Consider the following 23,433-nt stretch of genomic DNA (forward strand, 5'->3'; position numbering starts at 1 on the left):
TTGAAGTCTTGTATGTTTAAGTGAGAGCTTTCTTTTCCCGGTTCCGTCTTTATTTGAGGCTGTTTAGAATTATCCCCGTCACTTTCTTATGTATTTTCATTCATTCACCTATGTGCTTATTCTCTTGACACTCAGCAAGTTGTAAGAGAATACACAAACTCCAAACTCCAAGATAAAGTGGAAATTCAATTGGAAAGCCAATTTCATTTTTTTAAGTTAAGTAATGGTTTTTAAGTTAATATTTAGCTCAAGTTGATGCAGAATTAATTAGCATTACTTTTGCAACAGGATTTAAAAGAGTACAAGAAAAATGCTGTTCAATTGTCAAACAAAAAAAAAAACTAGCATGGGCACCTTTAGTAGCATCTGAAAAGTAAAAATTATAATTCATTCAAATACAAAAAACAAACAACCACACTGAGGAAAAAATTTATAATACTCTTCCTGAAACACTAAAAAGTCATCAAAATATCACGTGTACTTCAAAGGACCACATATGCTACCTTGGCACAATGGTCCATAATGCATTTGGAAAAATATAACAAGATTCGATTTATTTTATCACCATAATTTTAATCAGTAGGCATATTAATGTCACATATACCTTCTTTTAATATAAATATCTTTAAAAGCTGTGTTTTATATATGACATCAAGAGTACAGAGCTGATACAGTTTGTATAGTTGTCATTTTGCCTGTAAGAAATTTGATCAGAATACTGTTATGGTAAAAAAGCACCTGCTTTTAATCACTCACATTCAGCAACAGTGAAAACGGCCAACATACACACCGGCTCATTTGTGTTTCAAACCTGCTGTGCCATCTATTACTGTTTTGCTGATTACATAACTCAACATAAAAAGGCATCCCACTCAGATTCTCGATAATAAGTCTGATTAGGTAGGTAATGTCCCAACCAGAAAAGCTTTTATTTTAAGACAAGGATTATGCAAACACAACGTGGATGCCAGACTGGCTGTAACTGGGTAAAAAGACAACCATGAAAACACTGCGTGTTTGACACCGACTGCATCAGTGCGTGCTCCTCTTGCATTCCCCGACTTTCTTCCTCCTCTCTGAAGTGCTAAAGTGTATTTACACTATAAGGTTACTAATAGGCTTCATAGGAGAGAACTATGTATTTAAAGAAGCAAGACGTTCTAGATAAGAAGTCTCCAAGCATTTTCTACTTCATGCGTTTCTATCACCGTTTGATAATGAGGGAGTGTGCTCTGTGTGCCTGCAGACAGAAAGAAATCCACATTCACTCAAACGCCCTGCAATCTACCAAATATCAAAGGAGACAGGAAGCGACTACGACAGCAGCGGTGATCGACGGGGCAGCACCTGCGAAACCCAGCATTTTGCCGTCTACTGACATCACAATGGTCAGAAAAGAAATGTGCCAAAACTCCCTTTCCCATTCCACTTGAACTGGTTCCCCACAATTGAAACAAACATCTCCTGGGACATTAAGTTGTCGTCGGCTTGCGTGATCCCCAGCTCACTCAACCTTTTCTTCCTGAGCTGGCCTTTCTGTGTGGAGGCAGTCAGTAGTTCATGTACAATCTCACAATTGCCTTCGACCTGTTCGCAAAGGTCAGACCTCGCGCACAGCCCCATTTTACCAGTTGCACATTGGATCAGCTCGTCTAAATCCACTCTGTCAGCAGCATCTGCCTCTCCACTTGTCTGAATTTTAAGTGCTTTATTTTCTGGAGAAACAAACAAAGGTAAAGATACAAACTAAGCCAACTAAAACATACATTTCTACAGTCTATTAGCGCTTGCAAGTTTTTCCTGCCCAGGACTCCAGCTGTCATCTCACTGGATTTGACACACTGTTGTTACTCTTCATACTGAGGTTTCCTGACCCTCATACACCTTTACCAATTTTGAATTCTTTTCTCTTTTTATCCAAGAATCTTACTCACTCAATCTGTCCTGGACATTTACCATCTGCTGAGAACAGTGTTAGGAGCTAGATGCAAAGATTAATAAGACAGTGCTACTTTTCCTAAGGAACTCCCAATCTAGCTACTTACAAGTGAGCACTTGTGATAGGCAGAATTCCAGAGGGTTCTCACAATGCCTGCTTCCTGGAGTTACTTCCATAATTGGTAAATAACAAAAGGATTTTACAGATGTCATTAAGGTTACTAATCAGTTGACCTCAGGAGATAACTCAGGTGTACGTAACCTAATCTTACGAGCCCTTTAAAAGCAGGGTTTTCTCTGGCTAGATAAAGAAAGGAAAGCATGAGAGACTGAAAGCATGAGACAGTTGAAGCATAAGCGAGATGTGCCTTGAGGGAGATTCTCTGGGTCATGGGGCAGGCAAGGAGCTGAGAGCGACCCCCATGCAACAGCCAGCATACAAACGGAGACTTCAGTCCTACAACCTCCAGAAAAAGGATCCTGCCAGCACCAGGAATGAGCTCAGAAGAAGATACTCCCGGCAGAACTTTCAGGTAAGAGCCCTGGTCAGCTGACACCTCAGCATCACCCCTGGAGGCCCTAAGCACACAGCCCAGCCCAGCCCCCCTGTGCTTCAGATCTACAGAACCGCGAGGAGAAAAGGCAGTGGCAGGGATACAACTGGGGCAGACCCTGAAACGTCTCCTCACCCATGTCAATGCCCTATGACCGAGATGTCACAGCGATCTGGTACAAGGCTTGAAATTCATGGGATTTCCCTTTCTCAGCTTTGCTACCAAGAAGGACAGCTGAGAGAGGCATGGACTTCTACCAACAGAAAGCAGAGGCAAACTCCGCAGTCGCTTCAGTAAATGCAGCCTTCCACCTGGCACACCCGTGGCTCTGCCTCCATCCTTAACAGATGCCAGCAGGAGGCAGCATGGCTATCACACAGCCACCCTCATCCTGCCAACTAACAGAAAGCCCAGCTCAATCAGACGGAAACTGCAGGATCACAGAAACCACACATCAAGGTTCTGAATGAGGAGCTGAGCCAGTTGCCCTTGACGGTTGCTTTCACCCCGAGATGCTCTAATGTCACAGCTTTACCAAGCTCCGTACTCCCACGCCCAGGCCTATGGCAGTTATCTTCTGCAAGGCGGGGAAGAAAGCTCTGATCCTTACTCAGCGTTTCATGCTGAAATAAAGTAAATTAGATCTGGTTTTTGGTAAAAAACTACTAAGTATAGCGTACCTTCAGTTCCATCTTGGGTGTTTTCTTGCAGATCAGAGAAAATTGTAGGTTTCACCAAGACGACTCCGTAGCCTTCGTTATTGTGTATGACATTGTTCACCATAGATATTTCTGGAATGTCATAGTGCTCATCTAAGAAATCCTGCGACATTGAAAACAAATGTTTTAAGGAACTGCCACATTCAACACTGCCTGCTTTGAAAATCTCACTTTGTTTCAGGCTATTCTAAAAATAAAGGAGAAAGCTATGCTTATGAATATGTGGTAGCAGTCTGAGCTGAGTGACACTGCATGCCGGTCATTTCTGCAGGTCTATAGACAGCAAAGCATCCTCACGAGAGACTTTCAATCACCCATTAGTCATATTAAAATTTACATACCATTTCTGCATTTCAAAAGCAGAAAACAACAGATCCCAACATGGGAATTTACTCAAACATAATTATTTCGTAGGTGACAGCCTTCCAGCCTGTGGAAAGGGGGAGTCAGAGCAGGTGCTCACCTTAATGAGGATACCCTCCTTGCAGTGATGGATCCCACTGTCACTCAGGGTGCACTTACTCCCAGGATATATTTCTACACCAGCACCCTGTAAGTTACAATTTAAGGTGATGAGAGTCGGTTTTAAAAAGGCAGGACTGTAAGAGAAGGTATATTACAACCACTTCTGAGACTTTAACACATTACAAACGTAAAGTGCAAATATAAGGTGTTTTATAGAAAGTTTTACCAGGTATTTCTAATAAACACTGCCATTCGCTCCATTTCCTACAAGTTGTCTATCATTTATCACTTTCAGAAAGTGTGCGTGTCAGCACGCACACGCGTGCACACACAACACTTGATTACTGTTCCTCTTTCATTCTGGATAAATAAGTTCTCTGATTCTTTCTATCTACCTACCTACGTACAAATGTGTGATCATATCAAATGATGCAGAAAAAACATCTGACAAAAGTCAACACACGTTCATTATAAAAATTCTCACAAAACAGAAGCAGAGGACAACTTCCTCAGCTTGATACAGAGGAAGCACAGGAGCCTACAGTTAGCCCTCTATTTGCCGGCACAGTACTGAACACACCCCCTCACATACAGGACGAGGCTGATGTCCGCCCTCACTACTCTTACTGAACATCGTGCTGGAAGTCAGTGCTGCGAGGCCAGGAAAGGAAACAAAAGGCATGCAGATACGAAAGGAAGAGATACAACAGTCCCTATTTGCAGATAACATGGCTGTCAACATAGAAAATCCCAAGGAATTTACAAAAACACTCCTAGAAGAAGAAGTTTCACCAAGGTCACAGTGTATAAGACAAACATACAGATATCATTTCTATCCCTATATACTAACAATAAATACACAGAAATCAGAAGTAAAAATACAGTATCACAATCACTCCAAAACATGAAATATTAAGGTACAAATCTATGAAAGCACATACAAGACTTATATGCCGAAAACTATACAGTGCTGATGAAAGAACTCAAAGATTGAAATAAATGGAGAGCTACACCATGTTCACATGCTTGGATGACCCCACATAAAAAAATGATGTCCATTCTCCCCAAATTGATATACAGTGGAATTCCTATCAAAATCTCAGCAAGATTTTTTGTAGACATAGACAAGATTTTTCTAAATTTATATTGAAAGGCAAAGGAACTAGAACAGCTGAAACAGTTCTGAAAAAAGATGAATAAAGTGGGAGGAATCAACTCTACCAGATTTCAAGACTCACTACACAGCTGCAGGCACTGGTGGAGGGACAGGTACACGGATCACAGGAACAGAACAGAGAAGCCAGAAACAGACCCACAAACAGACTTATATGACTTTCGACAAGGTGCAAAGCCAATTTATTGAAGGAAGAAAAGCCGTTTCAAGAAATAGTGCAGTCACAATTGGACATCCATAGGCAAACAAATGAACCTTAACTTAAAACTCACATTTTATGCCAAAATTAACTCAAAAAATGAAAATGACTCACTGACTTAAATGTAGCTGTAAAATTTTTAGGAAAAAAAAAAATCTTTGAGCTCTAGGGCCTGGCAACAAGTTCTTAACACCAAAAGTACAACCCATAAAAGGAAAAATTAATCAATTGGACTCCCATCAAAATTTAAACCTTTCCTCTGTAAAAGCCCAAGTGAAGATGAGAAGACCAACTACAAATTATCTGTAAACTACATACCCAGCAAAGAACTAGTATCTAGAATATATAAAGAACTCTCAAAACTCTACAGCCAAAAAGAACAAAAAAGAATCCAATTAGAAAATAGTCAAAAGTCATGAATAGACATTGCACTAAAGAGAAGATAAGGAGGGCAAATAAGCATATGAAAAAATGTTCAACATCATTAACCATTAGGGAAATGCAATTTAAAACCTCACACCTATCAGAAAGACTAAAATAAAAAAAATAAGTGAAAATACCAAATGCTGGTGAGAATACAGAGAAACTGGGTCACCCACGTACGGCTGGTAGGAATGTAAAATGGTACAACTACTCTGGAAAACAGTTTGGTAATTTCTTAAAAAAAAAGTAAACACGCAACTACCCTATGGCTCACTCTTGGACATTTACCCCGGACAAGTGAAACAGATGTCCACACCCAAAACTGTACACACCTGTTTATAGCAGCTTTATTTACAACAGCCCAAACCTGGAAACAATGCAGATGCCCTCACCGGGTGACTCGTTAAACTGGGGAACAGCCATACGCCAGAAGACTACTCAGCAAGAAAAGGGAACAACAACCAGTTGGTACATGTATGGCCTGGATGAAGCTCCAGAAAAGTGTGCTGAGCGAAAAGGCCAATCCCAAAAGGTTCTATACTGTCTGGTTCCACTTCTATAACATTCTTGAAATGATGAAATAATAGATTCGGGTTTGCCGGTGATGAAGGAGAAGGAGAGGCAGGTGGATGAAAGGGCAGCATGAGGGACCTTGTCGTGATGGAGATTCAACGGGACTGAACAGGGTTATCCTCGGTGACAGCCTGCTACAGTGTTGCAAGATGTTACAATTAGCGGGAAGGGGTAAAGGATACACATACAGGAGTCTCCTCATTAATTCTTACAACAGCACGTGAGCCTACTATTACCTCAGAATAAGAAGTCTAATTCAAAGGCAACTGAGCTTCAACTGCTACAAAATCATTCACCAAGTTACAGCTTTCAGGGTCTAAATGTCTCTTAAAGTTATCATGGAGAAACTGTAAGATTTGCTATGTTTCTTCCTAATCTGTTTTGAAAATGCTAAGTAAGAGCCCTGCACAATTAAGTCTGGCTGACCAGCCTGGGACTTTGAAGAAAAAGAGTAGGAGTGTGCATTTACGTCTTGGCGCCATACATTATTCGCTTGTTTAGAACTTAAACCTAACCCCCCTCCCTCCCCAAAAGGCTGAGATTTTCACACCTTGGCACCGTATAAATCCGAGGTCTTCATTAAGAATTCTGCTGACGTCCGCACCGTGACGCCGGTGGTCTCGCACTGGAGCACACAGTTTTCCAGCGTTGTCTTGCCGCGGTGAATGACTAAGGTGAAAACACAGTCACATGCTTTAAGAAGTAACACGTGCTCTCCAGTATGAGAAATGCCTAGAGGTGCCATTAGATGGTCTAAGCATCTCTCGATAGCTACGTGAACTTTGTTACTGCAATTGCAAATTCATAATATATAAAACAATGACTATTTCGAATTATTTTCTAAAATCTAAAAGCAGTGCTCTTAAAAAAGAATGACTTGACCTCAGAAATGCAAAATCAAGTTCAAAAGCACTTTTCACTACAAAAGATAAAGCAGCAGAAAGTCACTTTCCTGAGCATGTTGGTGGCAGGAAAGAAAGGAGGCCCAATTCAAGAAACGGGGCGTGACATAGGACAACACTTACGTCTAAGCTAAATCGCATACGAAGAACGCAGATCACGAAACTGCAATGCTTTAAAACAAAAAATCATCACACAGAAACCAATATTAAACTAACCAATTCTGAAGAACTGGCTGAACTATTTTTCACCTCAGAAGAAGCTTCCTGCTAAGTCGCTGTGCTATGTACATACATAACTAACTAATCAGCCTTCCACACACTCGAGAGTGGTATTTTATTAAACTGTATCTTCCAGGGAAAGTAAAGTTTTCCTTCGAAGCCTGGAACAAATAATAACACGAAATACCCAGAAACTTACTTAAGATTCCTTCTACAGCATCATGCTGCACAAATTTTATGCTGGAGATTTTAATATCCGCACCCGTGCAGTCCACGAACGTGTCCCCCCGGCCCCTCTTTTCTATCACAACATCGTCTGGCAGGCCGTATCCTGAGGAAGAGACGAGAGCATTTAGGACGAGTGGGGCAAACGTCGACACACAACAGGCTATGACAGATTTGTCTGTTTCAAATGACTCCAAAGGATATTTGAAACCACTTGGCATTTAAACAAAATCTAATTATCTCCCTACATATTTTGTTTCATTTAAACCAGGGTACACGACTTCTAATAATAACTCCTCCTCAATTTGCCCCCTACCAGGGATACTACCCGCTAACCATCTCAGACCAGCTCAGCACTAAATTCACTTACAAATCTGCTATAAAAAAATGAATAATCCTAGGTAATCACAGCTGGGTAAAGGGCTTTAAAGCATTTAACACTTGTAAGTTTTTTTTCCAACTCTTAAGATTCTGATATAAATTAGGTTTCCAAAAGCCAAAACAGTTTAAAATTACCTAATTTTAATATTCTCCTAAACAGACTGACTTAAAATCTGACAAACTGACTTAAAATAGGCCTACCTTGTTAACCAGTAAGAAACACTGGATCTCTACAAATCTCTATTAAAATAACAACACAGGCCGGAGCCCTGATTGTGCGTAGAGAAAACTGGTGTATCAGAAACTAGAGAAGTAGGCTGACTTTCACCATAAAACGGAAGCACACAGACAAAGCCGTAGGAAACGGCTCTCACTGTGGAAAGAGGACTGCAGAACCGGAAGCCTAACGACATCAACAGCAGAGCGCTGTTTTCCTCCTCTCGCAGAGTCCAGACTGGCCTCCGGGGGCACCAGAGAGCACAGGACGCCCCCCACCTGAGATCCACCAGCAGGGACTTTTGGGTGACTGGATCACCAGCAATTTTTTTTTTCTGATTCTTTTTGTGTCTGCCTATACTTTGCACATTTTTTATATTCAGCATTGTTTGTTATCATCAGAAAAATAAAAGACAGTATAAATTGCCAGATTGAGAAAAAATAGATTATTACATAAACAAGTTATGTATTCTTAATTTAAACTATAAAACCAGCACTCCGTGAATAGGTCTAAACCAGAAGGGAAAACCCTACTACATGTACTGCCAGCACCCTGCACATCGTAGGTGCTCAGTGCATATTCGCAGTTCTCGCCGATGCCCAGTAAGTGCTCGCTGCAGAGCGGATCGGCTGGGAGACAAGCTCTGACCTCACTCGTGAACGAGTAGTGCTCCATTATTCACACTAGAGATATACCCGATTCGCCAGTCTCAGAAACGCCGTTAGTAAATTTCATCGTTTTTATACTCAACTATCAGAATTCTGTATGGTTACTTATGACATTTTGGCAATTACATGATAATTTCCTCACCAATCTAGGAAGAACTCTTATCCACCATTCAATCTATATCAATGCTATTTTCACTATGCCGAAAAATAGCGTATCTATGCAGTGATTTATTCTGCACATGTTATTTACACACACATCTCTATTATAGATCAAACATTGGAGAGGAGAGAGAACAAAAATTACATACATAAAACAGAAAAGGGGGTGAGGTGATAAATTTGTGAACAGCAGGAGTTAAACTCCCAGCCTTGCTTCCATTAAGAAGTTCTGACAGGATAAAGAACACAGTTTAAGCAATTTGTGAACAGCTGCACAAGTCCCAAAATGATGTATGATTTTTTTTTGCATTACAAGCTTTATTGCTAACTTGAAGCTCTTTTGGTAAAGAGTTGAACAGGTGCATCTAAATTTGACACATTATAGAAATATATAGGACCAAGATGAACGATTGTAAAGTAACCTAAATTTGGGAATCACTCTAAATGCACAAGAAGATTTTAACTGCTAAAAGTTGTTTTTAATAGAATCTTTCAACATTACTGTTCTCAAAAGAATACTTTGGTCAAGATTCTAAGTGTAGAATTTGTGACACTCAGCAAGCTTTTAAAAAATTAAGATTTTTTGGTCCGATTTCAAGTTGGACCTATACCTCTCACAAAAATAAGCCAAATTTAAAACAAGAAAACCATGCACCAATATATATATCCACAACATTTATGAAATGAGTAAACAACAAATAAAAAGCACTAAACTTTAAAAATACATGGCTGGGGTAACTTTTTATTCTAGAAATGAGATTTCCTTTCCATAAGCCACCTACAAACTGGAAAGTATGCGTATGCTTCTTCCTAACGGTCCTTTTAGTCAATGTACTCATGTTCCCAACACATACAATGCCACAAAGACCCACAATCTCAAGTTGCTCAAATACTGAGTCAACCCCAGTAAGCTTTCAATACCCTTAATGTTTGAAATCAGATGAGTTGAAATCATATTCTTGGAGCTTCAGCAAAATCAGCAGTTTATGTCATCTCGAGTGTGTGGTGCGTGAGAGTAGTTTGGTTCTGTCATCTTCCCCACTCACCTTCCAACTCAATGGAGTCAGCAATGGAGAACGTGCCATGCACCACATAGTGGCCGGGACAAACAATTACAGTGTCGCCTTCATAGCAGGCATTTATAGCAGACAACGGGTCCCTGTGGAACTGGAAAACAACATGTTGCAAATACACACCCTCAAAAGCAACCCGAGCCCTCCAGGTGCCTTCACGTCTCCCTTTGAAAAGGGAGCCCAGGGCACATTTAAGCAGCTCCTGAGCTATTCATAGCCCTGAGCTCAGGGCAGGTGTGGTAAGTGACTGGGGCTGACAAAGGCAGAGCTCTCACTACTTCCCGTGTCACAGAAAGCCAGCTCTGGGAAGCTCCTAAAACTGTAGACTTCAGAAAAAACTGGGGTCAACCAAAAAGGAAAAGCCACCTGGAGCAAGAAACGCTCCTTTTACCTGAATTTCTACTTCCTCCTTACAAGGCTCCTGACAAAGCCTGTCCCTGAGCAGGGACTGCAGGAGACCGGGCATCATGGCGGAGGACACCACATGGCGAACCTTCTGACCATTCGGACGGACGCCCTTTGCTTGGATATTAGAATTCTTCTGATAACCAAACACGTATCTTGAAATAACCAAACAGACCCGTTAGTTCTCAGTGAGATAGCTCGTTAGAAAAGATGCCAACTGGCTAAGAGTAACAGAGACTCACATACCTCAACAAAGGGTTCTCAATGAGTTTCAGCTTCTGTTTCAGCTGCTCGATCTCTGAATACAATTTCAGCCCTTCCACCATAGAGATGTTTTCCTGCTCCGTATCCGAGTTACAATTAGACAAACTGCTTCTCAGGTTTAAAAACTTCCTGTAGCTCTCCTCACACTGAGACAACAGACTGCGGTAGTCAGTAACAAGTCCTGAAGGAACCCGGTCCTCGAGAATGTCATAGTGCCTGAAAGGTGGAGAGCACATTGAAACCCTGCCGCCCGGGCGCTGCCCCCTTTACGGCAGCCGCCTGAGTTCTCCAGGCTCTGTGACAAGTGTTTCGGAGCGTGTGACGGACGCAGGGGCTCCTGAGGGCTTTGAACGCACACTACTGGGAGTGGGAGCCACTGGAAGGTTAAAGCCCCACCTCGTTAGGTCACTAATTTTTCTTCTTCTGAGAAGTTGCTATCTTTTCCTTAGACCCAAGCATTTGTGCTATACAAAAACACTGAAAGCTCATGCTGCACAATTTGTAATGGTTACTTAAGATTATTTTCTCATGTTAGATTCAATCTGGGAGAGGAGCGGAAATGGGAGGGAGTACCCCAAACAGTTCATAACAGTGTATAAGATTACCATTACCTGTAGGCTCAAAAATGAAACGGGACTCAAATCACCGAGTCCTTCTTCACATGTGAAGAGCTATGGCACAAAGGTATGGAGAATATTCCCTCAGGAGGAGGAGAGTATTTCAAAAACATAAGCCTTGGATTCTTAGAAAAAATTAAAGCAGTGGTTACTCAACTAGAGCGTGAGTAAAACAAACGTGTTGGAGAACTTTATTGGCACTTAAAATTTATTTCAATTTATACATCTTCTCAAGTATATAGACAGAACAAAAGGTACTTCTAGATACAATAAAATAATTTATGTATGTATAATCACATTAATGAATGTATAATTAATGAATTTGAAAATAAAGTGCAATATTATTGCCATTACCTGTAGTTTTAAAGTAGTTGCTTTATTTCCCAGGTAATAGTATGTTTTCCTGTATGTGCCTTAGGCCAGAGCTTCTCATGGGGCTGCACAGGGCACTCACTGGGGAACTTCTAAAAATACTAATGCTCAGTTCCCTGTCCCCATCAATTAAGTGGGTCTCTAGAAGAGATCTCTGGGAGATTTTTGGTTTTTTAGGTTGCCCAGGGACTCTAATGACAGCCAAAGTTGAGAACTACTGCCTTAGATGTGTTTTAAACTTAATCATGTTCTAAATAAGTTTAGGGGAGAAAAAAACCGAGCCACATCCTAAACAAATTTACATCAAATTGCGGTGAACATTCAAACAGTATTTAAAACAAATTAAACAAGTTTTTCCCTGCTGCTCAAGTAAATGAATTAGGTGAAGCTTGAAAACCAAGGATTTTGTCTGCTTTGCTGAATCCACACTCATTTGAAGATATTCTTGGAATCTACTTTGCAACAAGAAGTCCAAGGAGTCCAAACCACTGACGGCTAGATCAGGTCTATCAACTTAGAAGATTAAGACTCCAATCTTAAAATAGTTGCTTAGCATCTGCAATACCCAGGCCAGTCGGCTGGTTTCTGCTCCTTGTTGATAGTTGCGCGTGTACTGCAGAACCTGGAAGGAGCGCACTGACGTGTGTGTCTGAGCCGTAGCCTTGAAGCCAAGTGTTTCGCTCGGAAAGGAAACATATTCGCCCAGAGTGTGAGACCACAACAATGTGGTCTGACTCCCTGTAAGTCTTGCCTGTTGACAGCTCTCCCCCTGCCTCAGCCCCGGGACCTCTGAAGAGTCTGCCAACCTTGGAGAACATTCCAGTTTCTCCACCAAGTACGGCGGTTTCCTCCCCGTAACTGAAAACTGCGCCTCCCTCCTACTTCCCCACCTGCCAGTGATGTACAAGGTGTGTGTGTAAAGCATTTCCCGCTGTTCGCACATGTAAGGCTATGAAATCGGAATCCCACTGTTTTCCAAGAAAGGATCAAATTTGCCAGATACAGTGGGTATTCACCTATCGTTACATTTCACATCAAAACTGGAAAATAGGCAAGCTTATTGAAGTTCTGGCATTCCACTGAATACAAGATGGGAAAAAACGAAAGGCTAAATAGAAACCACAGCCCATTTATGAAGAGAAGAAATCAGACACACATAATTCTAAGCCAGGTAGACCATTAACCACACTTCTCATCACATATTTTTTACTTATTATTTACTACCTAAAGTATTTACTACCTAAAGAGAAACTTACTAAATCAAAGTGGGTTCCACAAAAGTTTAAAGGGTTACTCCTTTAACCGAATCATCTTTCACACAGGGGAAAAATTATCTTCTAATTTTCCTTTTGAGGGAGTGCAAGTTTTCCTTTTATAGCAGCAGGACCTATTAAACTGCCACTCTTAAAAAAAATTACCTGGTGTCAGAGCGCCATCTAGTGGAAAGCTGAATGCCTCATTTAACATAGTACAGAACAACTACCATGTTTCCCGAAAATAAGACCAGGTCTTACATTAATTTTTGCTCCAAAAGACACATTAGGGCTTATGTTCAGGGGATGTCATCCTGAAAAATCATGCTAGGGCGTATTTTCCGGTTAGGTTTTATTTTCAGGGAAACACAGTATTTGGGTTGAATGATTAATTTGCAGTGTTTTCCTACCAAAATATGATAAATTAGAAGAATGATTTTAGGTATTTTGGAAACTTATATTTATCACCATTAACTATTTAGTATTTTCATCTATACATCAGATTGAAGGACACAAACTTGACAAAACAACCTGAAATAAGTCTATTAGTTTAGCCCAGTATGTTTTACTGTAGGAACTTAAAAGTAAAGCCACATATCTTTAAAAGTACTCTTTAAAAACACTGAAGCAAAAAAGGCTTCTATAACTAGTTAAATTCACTGTTTTTCAAATAATTGTCTTAGACTTTAACAAAGGGCTTTTTTTAAACATTAGCTCAAGTTTTATTCAGATTTACAAAACACTGAGCTCTTACATGTTCTTGAACTCTGCTTTTAGACTCAGTTTATAAACACTAAAAGTAGGTTTCTCCGTATGAGTTTCATTTAATAACTGTCAGTGAGTGATACTATTTGTACATCTGTTTCTGTCTGTGGGTCCCTGGAGTGTACACACCCCACACAGGTAATGTTAAACCTTGGATTGCTATTTTTCCAACATATCAAGGTCACTAATAAACACTTACAATCTCAATCGAGGTTCAACACATCTGACAAAATAATCGTATTCATCCTCTTCTTCTTCATCCCAACTCCTCCAAATGTTTTGGTAGAAAAACCTGAAACAGAAATTAGTATCATTCCAATTCAATCATTGGCTCGAAATGTGAGGGTTTTGGAGGGGTGCAAGCCAAGGGGTAAATCAAACCAATTCTATCAGCTCTGGTAGAAAACGTTGGGATTTGCTGTGCTTCACAGACATGAGTTGCACAGGCCTTTTTGGATCGGCTAAAGGAGTTTTTCTACAGTGTTGGTTCTGTTAGGATTTTCTTTTTATCAGAACCATTTATTGACTACCCATTCAACCCAAATACTATGTTTCCCTGGTATTTGTAAGTCAGTGGATGGTAAGGTCCTTTGTTGAGATAGAAAAGACTGGGAGAGAAACAGGTGTGGAGTTGAAAATAAAGAGCTCTGTTTTCACCTTGTTCGGGTTGAGATGGCTACCTGACCTCCAAGGGGATGGTGTCATGAGGGCAGATGAACATACAAGCTCAGAGCTCAAAGGAAGGGTCTGGGCCACAGGCAACCGTGTGGCATTAAAGCAATAGCTGTGATCCTCTTGGGACAGAGCAGAAAGCAGTTCTCAGCCCTGGCTGCACCTTAGACTCCCCTGCGACACTTTAAAAAATTGATCCCCAGCCCTAACCCAGACCAATAAATCAAGAGTGAGGGCTAGTGGGGGTGATGCAGGATCCAACTTTTTTAAAGCTCCCCACGTGATTTAACAATTTTTTTTTTCATTCTGGGAAATTTCCAGCATATACAAGAGCAAACAGTAGTGAGTACCATGCACCCATCATCCTGCTTCAACAATTGCCAACTCGGAGACAAATCATGTCATCTCTACCCCACCCACTCACTTCTCTGCTCTCTTCCACCCACCATCCTGACACGGGATTATTCAGAAGCAAATCTCAGCCACATCTTATCATTCAAAAATTTTCAGTACGTGCCCCTAAAACAAATACACCAAGACAACGTTTTAATTCCTTACTATCCAAATATCCGGTCAGTGTTCACTTTCCCCACCTGTCTCCTGGTGCAGGTGGTGGTGCTGTTTTACAGTTGGCGAGTCTGATCAGTATCGACACAAGGGTCAGCCGCTGCATTGATGTAAATCACCTTTATTCTGTACATTAGCCCTCCCTTTGTCTCCTTGCAATTTATCTAATAGTTTCCCACACTCTGAATTTCACTGATTGCGTCCCCAGGGGGTCATTCAACATGTTTTTCTGTTTCCTTTACTTCCAGCAAACTAATAGCAAGACCTAGAGACTCGACTGGCTTTAGAAAAGGGTTTTTTGGCAATACTTTAAGGGAGGTATAATGAACTTCCATCAGGAAGCATGTGCTACTTGGTCATGCCCTTTGACGATGAGGCTACGAATGACCAATGGGCACTGGGTGTTCGCCTGTGGTTATAGCAGCCATTGATCATCGCCTGGAACCTTCACTTCATCACTGGCTGCAAAATGCGTACTGATATTCTGATCTCATCATTCCTCATGTGTTAGCTGGAATACTCCTAGGAAGAAAATTCCCAGCTGATTCTAATGTGCTTTTAAGATTGACTGGAGACAGAGAGAGAAGATAGTGAAGCATTATCCCTGAGCAACCCAAAGTTTGAGCAGGAGAGGACGAGCTGGCCACGGTGACCAAGAAAGCAAGCTTGTGAAACAGCATCACAAAGGGGGTATCCCAAAGCCGGGAATGATCAAGTAACTAAAATGTGACCACGAGGTTAAACAAGATGTGGCCAGAGAAGTGCCGACTGGATACGAGACCTAGGGCCTCTGGGGACCTTAAACATAACTTCAGAACCAGGACGCCAGGAAGCAGAGCCTGTGACCAGAAGCTAGGCTGTGAAAAGGACGCAGCAGAGGAAAGGAAGCCATCTCTTAGGCCTTGCAGATTGGACTGCCAATCTCCACCCTCTGGAGTCCAGCTTGAAAACAACAAGAACAAACCTGAGCGCCTCTACTCAGTCAGAACCTCTGCTGGCTCCTTGCTGCTCTCTGAATCAAGTCTAAATTCCTGAGCTTGCTGATGTTCCGTGAATTCACAACCTGGCTCCAGAGCACCTCTCCTGCCCCAGAGCCCCTGCAGGCAAAGCCCCAATGTCACGAGCTCTTTCCAAAGCTCCACGTGACACTCTGGTCAGGCTGCCAGAAGAGCCGCCACCTTCCTCACCTGGTAAGTTTGGGTCTACGTTTCATAACTCAGCTCAACTCGCATCCTCACTCTGGGCACGCGCAGTCATTCACGTCTGCACCTCCCTGCCCCAGTGACTATTTTCCCGGGATAGGAACTGGCAGTGAACCTGCACTTCCCGGTATTCTCTCCACCACGGAGTCCCAGCCACTTTCTCAGGTGGCCTCAATCTGTCCTCTCCATGTCCCCTCTAGCCCACTCTCTCGCCTCTTCACTGGTCTCCCTGGTCCATCTCCCTTCATTCATTTTCCACACAGTGGCCAGAATGAACCTCCTAAACCCCGGAGCTGATCACATTCACACTGCATGAAAATCCCTCCATGGTTCCCCGTTCTCAAAGACAGAAAGGACTCACTGGCTGACAAAGCCCTGCGCCTCCGACCCTGACAACCTCTGCAGCTGGTTCCAAAGTCTCTCCCATTACTGCCTGTTCGGCCACACTGGCCTTTCCGTCCCTTAAACTCACTGAGCTCCTGAACCTGTTCCCTCCCCAACCCCACCACGTCCCCTTCACCTTGCCAACCCTTCAGACCCAAGTTCAAATGTCATTTTCTCAGGAAACCACCGAGAGCAGCAGCCTGACCTGGTCTTGGGTGACCACACGTCCCAATCACGCAGGTGTCTTTGTGATTATTTCATCAATGTCCATCTTTCCACTGACGGATCCTGCTCATGGTGATCATGTCTGTTTCGTGAACCAACCAAATGCCACCCTCAACTCAGGAACTGGCACGCGAACATTTACTTAACCAATGAACAAATGAAAACCGTTTCCGTGCCCCGACCAAACTCTGAACTCTCAAAATCAAGAGTAAATTTAGCCAGGCTCTTCTTCAAATAACACCATTACTAATTGCAGATACTTGTCTTTCTACCAACTTCTGGGTCCACAGAGAATAGCTCCCCGAGTCCCAGTTCCCTAAACGCATCCATTAACACCTACCTTCAAATGCTTCAGCTGATGCATTTCTAAAAGTGAAATGTCAGGGACTTCTTTTGCTTCTGGACAGAAGCCAGTTCTTAGATTTCTATTGCTAGGCATAATATTGAACATCTAGGGTTAAAATGTTCTTCAATACAATTAGAAATTTTCCATGAGACGTCGGAAGCAGGGCCCCAAGACACCCTGCTTCTTCGCAGAGTATGAAGCTCGGCAAAACCAGGTGAACCGACTAACGGTACAGAAACTGGAAGGTACTTTTGAAACCACACAACGCCAGCCCACACTGTTAACACGGCCATTGTATCATCCGTCTTCCAGCTCCTAGGAGAGTATCAGTCCACTTCTAAATGGCCAAGAGCAAACCTTCCTTAGTGAACACACGTACATAGAGAAGATCCAAAAGAACTATCTCTATCAGGAATTATGTTACAAAAGATTCATCTCAAAAACTGAAAAAGGCACACCTGTCAATCCAGGTATGGGCTTTCCTTCTCAGTGAAGGGACCAGCGGTACACTTGCGCAAGTGGATATCAACTATGCCAGAAAAGGCTGACACCCCGGGGGTGTGGGATCCTGCAAGAGGCCGGAGGAAACGCCTCCTGGGACCAGGCTCCCGGGTCACTCATCCATGCACAGGTCACATTCCACCTTCCTCACTTGCTTTCCATTCCGCTCAACCAGAGCCTTAGCAATCAGAACTTTGAAGTCACCTTCTACATACGTACAAAGCAAATTAAGAACACCCAATATTTGTTAACATTTGGGAACACAGGCTATACAGGAATTCTTTGTACTATTTTTCTCAACTTTTCTGTAAGTCTGAAATGATCTCAAAATAAAAATTCAAAACATTTCTTTACATTTTTTTTTTTTAATTTAAAAAACGATTCCCATTTGAGTAGTTTCAAATATTGTAGAACCAAGTTCACAGTTTGAGTGTCAAGTCGGGGTATAACGCAGACCAGAATTTCTGAATTTCACCCAAGTTCCTGGCCACGAGCTTATTTGGATCAGCCTCTCTTCCTACCTGACATGTTCGATTGCAAGCGCAGTCTGGTCAAATGCTCCAGAATCATCAAACACCACCCACAGCTCCTGCAGGGGCAGCCGATGTTCCTTCAGATTGAGCAGCTCCATCACACAGTCCAAAGTAAAAGTGCTCACTTCACATTCACAGAGGCACGGGTCGGCAAGCCTCACCACGGCCTTCAGCGCTGCGAGGTCCACGTCTGTGACCTGACATTTAAAATCATGTTACATACGAAAATCAAAATGAAGGGACACATAACACACGACTTACAGCCTGATTTGGTTTTTTAAGCATGAAATGGGAGTGGGGAGCCTCCTTCCACACTGTAAAGGAGGAACAAGACGGGCCGGGCTTTTACCATGTGGAGCTTACACTGTAATCAGGGAAACAAACCAACACGATGGTGACATGTGACAGAATAACTAGCCGGGATGGTGGTCTGTACTAGCACAGTCAGGGGAAGTCTCTTCAGAGCTGCAATGAAAAGGGTGGGAAGAAAAGAGCCAACTGAGAGGAGAAAGGTGAGAGGCTCCGGGCAGAGGGCAGCCGGAAGAGCAGAGGCCGTTTCCTGCTGGACCCAAAGGAAGGAAAGGGCGGTGGGGGGTAAAGGGGAGCAGCAGAAGAGGCCACGGGGGCAGAGACCAGGGCGTGCAGGACACCGAAAGGGCTTGGATTTGATGCATCGTTCACACCGTGAGAAGCCAGAGAGCCAACAGCAGGCCTTGCGTAAATGCATGGGAGGTTTGAAGCAGAGGAATGGCCGTTCCTCCTTTCAAACAATGTCTTTGACTGCCTTTAGAGAACTGACTCCAGGGTGGGGGGAGGGCGGGCACAGGGGTTACTATCATAACCTAGCTGATAGGCCTGAACTGCAACCAGGTTTAGCGTAATCCAGAATTTTAGAATTCAGAACAGCTGCACCCCCGGCCTGGACCATAGTCACCGCTGTAAGTGATGTCATTTTCTCAAGGAGCCGCAGTGACAACTTGCTTGCATTTACACTCCCTGGTTTAACATTTTAGTTTAACAGGGTTTTTTGTGGTCCAGTTAACAAACACTGAGAAAAATTCACAGCTGTAATTAGAGTGCAAATTTAATGTAAAAGGCCCAGTCAGCTGAAAAATAAGATTGTTTTTCTTTCTGCAACGGGTCACATTATCAAGAGATTAACCACATACCTACACATTTGTTAGGGAAAACACAGGCCAGTTTATAAACGCCTGTTTGGCTGAGCTATTTAATGGGCTACAAGTAAGGTAAAAAATTAATCGAAACTCCGTTGACTTTCCAATTAGGCCTCTTTATTTGTTAAATGGTCTCAGACACCTCCTCAGCTTCATGGGTTTATAATCCATCCCCCTTGTCAAAGGACAGCAAGACTTAACCCACCTCAACGCCCCCCGACCCCCATAAACCCCCTCATCGCCTTTAAACTTCGGGCACCACTTCACACACCATGGCAATTAGATGTGAAAAACATGCTATTTGCAATCAGCTCATAAACTTTAATTAAAAGTAAGCACGTTGGCTATAACAGTTTGAAGGAAAGTGCTTTCAGCTAGAGACAAATGCCTGAACAACAGAATTAAATTTACCTCCACCAGCACCTTGAACACATTCGTGCGCCAGACTGCCCGCCAACCAGATGGTTCCAGGACCTTCTCCAAGAACTCAGCTGTGAATTCTCTTACCTCGGAGGCTTTGCAGTCAGCTACAAATTAAGCACAACAAGAACTGAGCCTGCACACGGCGGAGAGAAATTAATAAACCCACGTGCTCAGAACCAGCACCGCGCAGCCCGAGGGACTGAGACAGACTAAAAAGCTAAAAGGAGCAAAACACGAACCCACTCACCCAAAATGTAATCTTGATAGGCTCGGAATCGCTCATAGAACAAAAGATGACTTGTTTGGAACATTTCTGGGAAATTCGTTTTGCCTGCTAGCACAAAACGGGGTAAACTGGTTCCTGGCTTATCTTGATCACTACAGTCGCTGTCAGAATCTTCGTCTTGAAACAAACCTAAAAGAACAACAAAAATAAGAAGGCCCAACCTGCGGCCTCTCCCAATGCTTACCCCCTGCTTCTACTCTCAGGCACTGGCTTAGAAATTCCACACAAAATACAAACAAGGATTAATTAGGGCATGATGCTTGGCTTACCTCTGTTGTCAGAAGAAACCAGTTTCACTAAACTTAAAAATACCTCCGAAGAGTAAGAACTTAAAATCATTCACGGTTAGGTTTGTGTTGTCCTGTGAGGTTGCTCAGGGAGGCAGAGGAAGAGCATAGTAATTTAATTCAATGGAAATCAACCAAGTTCTTCTTCAAAGGATACAGAGATGACTCCTCCTCCAGCTGGCAACTTATCATGGTCAAATATCTCAGTCTCCAAAACTCTACAAAGCTGCATTAAAGCAGGAGCGATTTCCTACAGTCCCCCTCAAAGGAGTTGAAGCCCCCTTTACTTTCCGCAGTATCAGTCTGTCAGTGGCCCCTCAATGAAGAGTGATGAGAGATTCTTAATAACGCGTATGGTTTACTTCACCAAAGCTACAAGGTTCCCCCTCTCATTTTCATGACTGAGTGTAAGGAAAAGATTAGAAAACGCTCATCACGTTAAGCTCAGGCTGTAGGGGGAATTATGTTTCATAATTTCATGTGATCTCCCCACTGGTATATCTAATTCTGTGTAATACAATGTTTTTAATGACAAAACCACCACCGCTAAATCAAGAAGGCTGAGAGTAGCATTTAGACTGGCAAAGAAGTTTCCAGGTGTTTTCTGGGCGGGTATCTGAGACTGTCATTAGCAGCAGTCTTTCTCTCCCTGAACCTATTATATTTTCTCCTTCCTTCAACTTCTTTGTCCCTGTTCAGGCCATCAGAATGACTTGACACCACAGATGACTGAAGCGTACCCCCCCCAAGGGTGTCCTGCTCACAAACACCAATGCACGTGGCCTCAGAGGAATCTCTCTGTGCCTGTTTCCTTGCCTCTAAAGGGAAGATGAAAATAGTAGGCCAACTTCAATTAAGAGAATTACATAAATTATTTGTTAATCACTTACAACAGTACCCATCACATAATATAAACGTTTGTTAAAAAAATCAGACCTTCAACTCATACCCCTTAGGAGGCCACTATCAAAAAAAAATAAGAAAAACTATCAAGAAAACAAGTGTTGGTGAGGATGTGGAGAAAAAGGAACCCTTGTGCATTGTTGGTGGGCATGTAATGTGGTGCAGCCACTATGGAAAACAGTATGGAGAGTCCTCAAAAACTTAAAAATAGAATTACCATATGATCCAGCAATTCTACTTCTGGTTATTACCCAAAAGAATGGAAAGCAGGGTCTCCAGGAGATATCTGTACACCCATGTTTACAGGATTTAAAACATGGAAGCAACCCAAGTGTCCAAAGATGGATGGATAAGCAAAATGTGGTTTATACACACAATGGACTACTACCCAGCTCTAAAAGGAAATTCTGCAACATGCTACAATGTGGACGAACACTGAGGACATGATGCTAAATGCAGCCAGTCACAGAAAGACGAATACTGTATGTATGATTCCACTGATGAGTTACTTAGTAACCACAAATCACAAAGGTAGAAGGTATAATGGTGGTGGCCAGGAGCTGGAAGGCAGGGAGACCGGCTTGGGGGTGGGGGTGGAGGTGGGGGTGGGGGTGGGGCTGGGGAGGATGTAATTGTTCAATAGGTTTACTGTAAACGTAAGAACAGTCTCAGCCTGCAGAGAATTTTATAAAAATTTGAGCCACACCGAGGATACGCCTGGAAGCTAGATCTCAACAGACTGAGAAAAATGCCTCTCAGAATGGCAGTCTGCAGCTTCTTTCATGCATTTGGAACTAAGGAGAAAACTTAAGAAGGTTACATGAAGGTGGGAGAAAGGAAGGCAGGGAGTGGATTACAGAATAATTCACAAGATTATGTGCTCTCTCAGGGTGGTTACTTTGAAAGAGAGGCATTTCAAAGGTGTCTTAATCCTAGAAGCACAGAAACAATGGAAGGGATTGCTTAAGGCAAAGATAAGCCTTTCAGGACAGAAGTTATAAGCCTGGGGTTTGCCTGCCCACCAGGACCGCCCCAGTTAGGGATTTCTGATCGGATCACCCTGTGAGGTTCCTTTCCATAGATCCCGTTTTTCATCCAATGTAGTTTCTGTTTACAAGATAAAAAGTTATGGGATGAATGGAGGTGATGGCTGCAGAACAACATGAATGTAATTAATACCACTGAACTGTACACTTCAAAACGGTTAACAGGGTCAATTTTACGTTGGGTATTTTAACATAGAAAAAAAAAAGAATCACAATTCTTTACAGCCACGTTGAAAGAATTCCTTTTCACACACACACGATTTCCCTTCCCCCTCACCACTCTGTAGGACCATTGGCTGTTTTCCAGATGGGAAAAGTGAAACCAAGAGGGTTCACTGGCAAGAGGGGTCAGTAGTGGAATTAAGTCACGCCTGTTTTCTCCCTTTGCAAGGGCTCTTCCCCCTACACAGTACAACTGAAAATGTCAACGAAAAAGCCCGAATCAGCTTAAAATATCAAGAAAAATAAATAATGGAACCTCCCTGAAGAGTTAGAAAGGCCCGAGAGTTAGACGTGCGTCCTATTTTTAGACTGTCCCAAATTGGCTCCCCTAACTTTGGGCTTGTCACGTGTGCTCAGTGCAGATACGCAGGTAAAAGGTTCATGTTTCCTCTCTTTACGGAAGGGCAGTGTGATCCACGATCTCCTCTAAGATGCAGCTGAAAAGATGAGTCCTCTCCCCGCAGACACACTCGCACAACGTCCCGGAAATCCATCCAAACACCCAGGGAGGGAATTCCTGGTCCGGTCCAACTCCCTCCGGTCTCGAGGAAGCCGAGGCCAGACTGGGCGGGGAGAAGGGGACTTGCCCAGGGTACCTCCCGACTTTGAGGTCCTGGCAGGGGCTCGGGGCCTCGCGCAGCCACCACCGCCGCCCTGGCCGGCCGCGTCCGGAAGGCCTCCGACGCCGGCGCCCTCGGAGGGTCCCGACGCCCCAGGCGCGGCGGATACGGTCTGCCGTTAGGAGGCGGTTCCTCGAGCTGCCATAGCGGGTACTCACCTTTCTCGAGGGGCGCCGGCTCCTCCGCGGCAGCCCAGCCAGTGCACTCCGGCTCCGGCCCCATCACCTCCGACGCCAGCCCGCCAGCTGCCAGCAACCCGTCAGCCATTTCAAATTTCCGCGGGCACCGCCCAGCCCAGTAACGTGATGACGCAGACGCTCCTGATTGGATGGTGGGCGGCCGCACTTGAGCCAATTAAAGAAAAGCTTACGTGGTCCCACTTCCGCACGAGCCCCACCCTTTTCAGCCTCCATCCACGCTGGTGACAGCGCCTGAGCGCCATCTACTGGCCAGGCGGACTGCTGTTCTCGTCCAAG

At 43.2% G+C, this 23,433-nt stretch overlaps 1 protein-coding gene across 1 annotated transcript; it reads right to left on the minus strand.

Annotated features, from left to right (window-relative positions):
* Positions 1-544: 544 nt before the first annotated feature.
* SHCBP1 (SHC binding and spindle associated 1) lies at positions 545-23,230 on the minus strand. Its single transcript, XM_033127101.1, has 13 exons — positions 23,116-23,230; positions 19,841-20,008; positions 19,582-19,697; positions 17,984-18,192; positions 13,765-13,857; positions 10,541-10,774; positions 10,281-10,449; positions 9,863-9,983; positions 7,366-7,497; positions 6,596-6,714; positions 3,675-3,761; positions 3,173-3,314; positions 545-1,715 (listed from the first exon to the last, which is right to left on the minus strand). Exons 1-13 carry the CDS (start codon positions 23,222-23,224, stop codon positions 1,390-1,392), a joined length of 2,025 nt encoding a protein of 674 aa, XP_032982992.1. The 5' UTR covers positions 23,225-23,230; the 3' UTR covers positions 545-1,389.
* Between the last annotated feature and the right edge of the window lie 203 nt (positions 23,231-23,433).

The sequence above is a fragment of the Rhinolophus ferrumequinum genome, chromosome 15, assembly GCF_004115265.2.
Source record: "Rhinolophus ferrumequinum isolate MPI-CBG mRhiFer1 chromosome 15, mRhiFer1_v1.p, whole genome shotgun sequence".
Lineage (NCBI taxonomy): Eukaryota > Metazoa > Chordata > Mammalia > Chiroptera > Rhinolophidae > Rhinolophus > Rhinolophus ferrumequinum.